Source organism: Musca vetustissima, unplaced genomic scaffold (genome assembly GCF_032173495.1).
Source record: "Musca vetustissima isolate MV318-11 ecotype Yass unplaced genomic scaffold, APGP_CSIRO_Mvet_v1 utg27769, whole genome shotgun sequence".
Lineage (NCBI taxonomy): Eukaryota > Metazoa > Arthropoda > Insecta > Diptera > Muscidae > Musca > Musca vetustissima.
This window is the reverse complement of record NW_026885154.1, coordinates 55,140-61,139: the sequence shown is the minus strand read 5'-3', so window position 1 is coordinate 61,139 and position 6,000 is coordinate 55,140. Positions and strand designations below refer to the sequence as shown.

At 31.5% G+C, this 6,000-nt stretch overlaps 1 protein-coding gene across 1 annotated transcript in view; it reads right to left on the bottom strand.

The window, feature by feature from the left end:
* Positions 1-3,065: 3,065 nt before the first annotated feature.
* Positions 3,066-6,000, bottom strand: part of LOC133332278 (uncharacterized) — a 46,069-nt gene continuing 43,134 nt past the window's right edge. Inside the window, exons 10-11 of the mRNA XM_061540680.1 lie at positions 3,182-3,210; positions 3,066-3,120 (exon numbers count right to left, since the gene is read on the bottom strand). Coding sequence (XP_061396664.1) covers positions 3,066-3,120; positions 3,182-3,210 — 84 coding nt within the window. The remainder of the gene's footprint in view (positions 3,121-3,181; positions 3,211-6,000) is intronic.

The window sequence follows — 6,000 nt, the reverse complement described above, 5'->3', positions numbered from 1 at the left end:
ACAAGGCGTGCATTTTTTAAAGAATATTTTTTCATAGTCTACAACAAGGCGTGCATTTTTTAAAGAATATTTTTTCATAGTCTACAACAAGGCGTGCATTTTTTAAAGAATATTTTTTCATAGTCTACAACAAGGCGTGGATTTTTTAAAGAATATTTTTCCAATTCTCACAAATTGTACATATTTATTAAATAAAGGGTTAACCTCTGAAATAAAATGATTCAATATTGTCTACAATAAAACTATATCAATTCGAAATGATTGATTAATTAATTAAACAATGCTATAAATTATTAACCATAAAATATGCGTTTGATGAAATATTTATAACATGACTAATCAAGCAAATATTTCTGTTTGATACACTTTTTTCGTTTTCAATAACCTTCAATTCATGCAGGTATTTGAAAGCATTCACTCACATTAAAACTAAACAAATATATTCCACAATAATTCATTTAATGAATTATGATTTACAATTTAAACAAACAATTACAATTTATTTAGAGTAATTCATTCAAGTAAAGTTCATTCATAAACGGCGTTGAACGAGGCGAAAATGAAAGCAAAAACAAACAAAACAACAGGGGAATATGTAAACATGATTGTGTACATATGTTGGCGCCCAATTAATTTTTGGTATTTTAATTTTTTTTTTGAGTTTTAAAAAGTTCAAGTTTTACTATAACTACGGCAGCTCCCATTATTGTAGATAATAATATTTCAATTATACAGAAACGTTGCTAAAAATAGCTAACCTTGAGTTAGCGCCAACATTTTTTTTAACGAAATTTGCAATATAATTGTTGCACTTGCAGTTGGCGTTTCTTGACCTACATAAAACCCAAAATATTTCGGATGTTATAGTAGGATTGTTTAAGTTTTAGTCATACTTATAAATAATGGTTAGTTTATGTATATAAAAAGCATGATAATTCAATGAAAACTTTTTTAAAATTTTAATATTTATTTAAAAAACTGAAAAATCCAAATTATTTTTTTTAATTACATCTATTTTTTAAATCGATAAAGATTTTTTTCTAAACTTGTCAAGTTGAACCGAACATTGCAAATTGAAATATTTTACTAAACCTAGATGAAGTCCGAAGATGGTAACCGTCGTTCCACCTCTGTGTAATTCGGTGGACCTCCGCAGACCATGGGCTATTTGCAATATATGGATCAAATCAGACATTCCATTTAATATTGGATACATCAATTTTTTTTCACAATTTTGTCACTTTGGTGGAGTGGTACCAGAAGGAGTGGAATGTCATATTTGAACTAGATATATGTAAGATAAATACAATACGGTGTACAAACACACATATAACTAGGCCTTAGTTATAGTTTCAAAAATCCACACCATGATAAATTAATAAAAACCTGTAAGGAAAGTAGTAAAGTCGGTCTGTATGATCGACTAAATGATATCCTTCACCACTTTGGGTATATTCAAATATGTATCCTAATAATTGCATGTCAATGTTCGAAGTAGCATTGAGATGAAATTGAACGGACTAATATCAATCCATGCACATGTCATTCTCAAACATATTCTAAATTTCATTTCATTCGGGCAGATTTACAATGGAACGAATTTATTTATAATACACTTGATATACGTTATTGCTTAAGCTGCAGCGTTCAAAATTTAATCTCAATCAGACACCCGTTCGAAATATATATGGAAGCTATATCTGCATCTGCACCAATTTCAAAAAAAAAAGTCATTCTAACAATCGAACAAACATTAGGAGCTTGATGTACCATTTACATTAAATCGGATGAAATTATATATAGGATATATACCTAAATCTGAACCGATTTCCACGAAACTTATCACACATCATTCTAGACTTAATTCGCGGTGCTAAATTACGTGCAATCAAAGGATATATAGGGACTTTGATACACCATTTACATTAAATCGGAAGACAATATATATGGGAACTATATCTGAACCGATTTTCACGAAACTCAACACACATCATTCTGGACCTAATTCAGTACGCCATGCCAAATTTCGTGCAAATCGAAATATATATTGGGACTTTGTTGCCCCATTTACCTTAAATCGGAGCTATATCTAAATATGGGAGCTATGTCTAAATCTCACCCGATTTTCTCGAAACTTGGCACACGTCATTCTGAACTAAATTCAGTACACTATGCAAAATTATGTGCATATCGAAAGATATAAGAGTCTATGTTGCACCATTTCCATAAAATCGGACGAACATATATATGGGAGCTATATCTGAACCTGGAACGATTTTTACGAAACTTAGCAAACACCATTCTGGACATAATTCAGTACGCCATGCCAACTTTTGTGCAAATCGAAATATATATATATAGGGACTTTGGTGCACCATTTACATAAAACCGGACGAAAATATATATAGGAGTTATATCTAAATCTAGACCGATTTTCTCGAAGCTTGGCACACGTCATTCTGAACTCAATTCAGTACAAAATATACGTACGAAAATATATATGGAAACTATATCTAAATCTGAAACGATTTTTACGAAACTTAGCACACATCATTCTAGTCTTAATTCAGTACACTATGCCAAACTTCGTGCAAAAGTTATATAGGGAGGTTGGTGCACCATTTACATAAAATCGAACGAAACTATATATGGGAGCTATATCTAAATCTTGACTGATTTCTTCAATTTCAATAGGTTTCGTCTTTGGGCCAAATGCGACCTGTACTTTGTTTACAATTTAACATGGACAGACAGACGGACGGACATGCATAAATCGACTCAGAAAGTGATTCAATGTATATTCTCAAAAGGAACCATGTGTCTATCACGTTTTCTTTTACCTGTTACAAACAGTGAAGGGAAAATCACGCCTATTAAAGTAACCATTGAAAAATGAACTTTAAAAAATCCGGGCACATAAAAATAATGAAAAATGCATTTTTTAAACCTTAAAAGCTCTTTCTTATTTCTTTTCTTCATAATCCTAGAAAATATGTTTAATAAATATGTAATAGAATATATGATGTGGATTTACAAACTAGACAGCTTATCCTTTCAAATGTTTTTTATGTCAACCAGATCCAGAGATCCAACTCCACACCACCCACTTTAACAACACCACTACAATACGAAAGCACAGAACAACAACAGTATTTGGTAAGAACATATATCCTCCCATTACCACCCACTCTGTGGAGCATCACAATAACACTGTAAGAGACCAGAGAACAAAACACTGAGAAGAGTATGTGTGTACTCTCCCATACTCAGTTACATTCTCCCATTATGAGTCAGTAACATCAATGAACAGTAACAACAACAAAGGATGTTTGGCGCCTTTTTTGTCTTGGGTAATTGACAAATAATATTCTTGTTCTTACCTTTTTTATCATGGCCACTTTGCATAAAGGGCTCTTCTTGCCAACAAAACAACGAGCATACACACACGGGGAAAATGAAACACATAATTATAATACTTTTAGAAAAATGCTAACGCGATTGTAAGAAACCCCGAATTAATATCGACAGACAATCTAACATTGAATATTTATTGCAACACTTTGGACATGGAAACGAAAAGGAAACTCAGTAGAAATAAAAGATTTAACTACTACAACAACACGGTTAAGGCAAGGCGACAAACGATTTGTTTCCTTTATAAATTGATTTATTGATTTCTTTCATTCCTTTATTTATTGATTTTGGTTAAATTCACTCGCGCACAAAACAACAGGCTTCTACCGGGGCCATTTATTTAATAATTTTGCAAAACTAATATTCTAATTCGATTTATTTCTTAGTATTTTGCATTGGAACTCCCGCAACCGCACTTCACGACATTTAAAGAAGAACTAAAGTCGAGTGATTTCCGAGAACAATGAATGGATCAAATGAATGGAGAGTTACCCCATTCTACCTAGGAAGAGAGTCAATTGAGAAGCAAACTCCATTTCATGTCATGAGATGCAAAATTAGAATTCCAGTTAGAACTCCCCAAAATACAGGCACGGCAATTTACAACCGGGTTTAGCAACAGTAATGACAATTTAGCGATTTTTTTGCAGATTTGACGTTTTTAGTTAGAATTGAAAAGAAACCATTTGAAAAATATTGTTTCAAGAGTCACAAAAATGAGCGGATTTTTTTTAAATTAATTCAAGCTTTTATAACAATTGAATTATTTTTAAAATGTTATGCATATTGTCCTAGTCCAAAATAATTAAATGAAATTAAAAAAAGATAAAAATAATTAAAAAAATATTAAATAATTTTTAATAATAATAATTGAAAGACGAATTCTAAGGGATACGAATAGACATGAATTTTTTAAAATTAATTTTTAAAGAGCTATCAATAGGCATGTTTTTTTTCAAAATTAAATTTTCAAGGGCTACCGTTAGGCGTAGATATTTTAATAATAATTTTTTAATAGTGATAACAGCTTGAATTTTAAAAAAATCCGGCTAGTTTTGTGACCCTTGAAATAACATTTTCAAAGAATGTTTTCTTTCCCACTTAAAATAAAAAAGTCGAATCTGCAAAAAAAATCCCTGAATTGTCATTACAGTTCTAATCTCTGTTGTAAATAGCATTGCCTGAATTTTGGGGAGTTCTAATTAGAATTTTAATTTTGCATCTCATGACATCCCCCGACAACTCTGTGTGTGAGTAATGAAAAGGAGTTTGCTTGCCAATTGGCTCTCTTCCCAGGTAGAGTGGGGTAACTCTCCATTCGTTTGATCCAATCATTGTTCTCGGAAATTGCTCGAGTTCAGTTCATTTTTAAATGTCGTGAAGAGCGGTTGCAGGAGTTTCTATGTAATAAGAAATCGATCGAATTTTGAATATTAGTTTGCAAAGTTATTAAATAAATGACCCCGGAAGAAGTCCGTCTTTTTTGTGCGCGAGTGAATTTAACAGAAATAAATAAAGTAAAGAAAGAAATTAAGAATTCAATTTATAAAGGAAACAAATTGTGTGTCGTTTTGCCTTATCGGTGTTGTTGTTGTAGTAGTTAAGTCTTTTACTTCCTACTGAGTTTCCTTTTCGTTTCCATGTCCAAAGCATTGCAATAAATATTCAATGTAAGATTGTGTGTCGATATTTTTTCGGGGTTTCTAACAATCGCGTTTGCATTTTTCTAAAATAATAATTATTTTCATCATTTTCTTCGTGTGTGCGTGTGTGTATGACTGTTGTTTTGTAAAGAAGAGCCCTTTATGCAAAGTGGACATGATTAAAAGGTAAGAAGAAAAATATTATTTGCAAATACCAAGCCAAAAAGGCGCCAAACATCGTTTGTTGTTGTTACCGTTCATTGATGTTACATATTCCCTATGGGAGAATGTAACTGATTATGGGAGAGTACACATATAATCCTCTCAGTGTTTTGTTCTCTGGTCTTTTTCGGTGTGTGATATTGTTATGCTCCACAGAATGGGTGGTAATGGGAGGATAGATGTTCTTACCAAATACTGTTGTTGTTGTGTGATTTCGTATTGTAGTGGTGTTGTGAAAGTGGGTGGGGTTGGATCTTGCTTGTATGATTATTGATTGAGCATGCGTACTATTGAATTTCAGTGCTATGCAGTTGATGATTTTTTTAATGGCTGTATTATTGGTAATAATGGTGGTATTGATGTGAAATAAAAAAAACATTTAAAAGGTTAAGCTTTCTAGTTTTTAAATCCATAATATCTACAATATATTTATAAAACATGTTTTCTAAAGGATTTTCAAAACAAAGTATTTTTCTATTATTTGTATGTTCCCGGATTTTTTTAAGTTAATTTGTCAATGGTTACTTTTACAGGCGTGATTTTGTTTTTAAACTTAGATTTTTTGAATTTATTTTTCAAGACTTATAGGAGTGACTATTGAACAGCGCTCATAAAATCTCGGATTAAAATTTTTCCGACCCGCAACCATTTTTTTATATATCAATCTTGTTCTATAGCAGCGTACACATTTTTGGGTAGTTTTTTTTCAGTTGTCGACAAA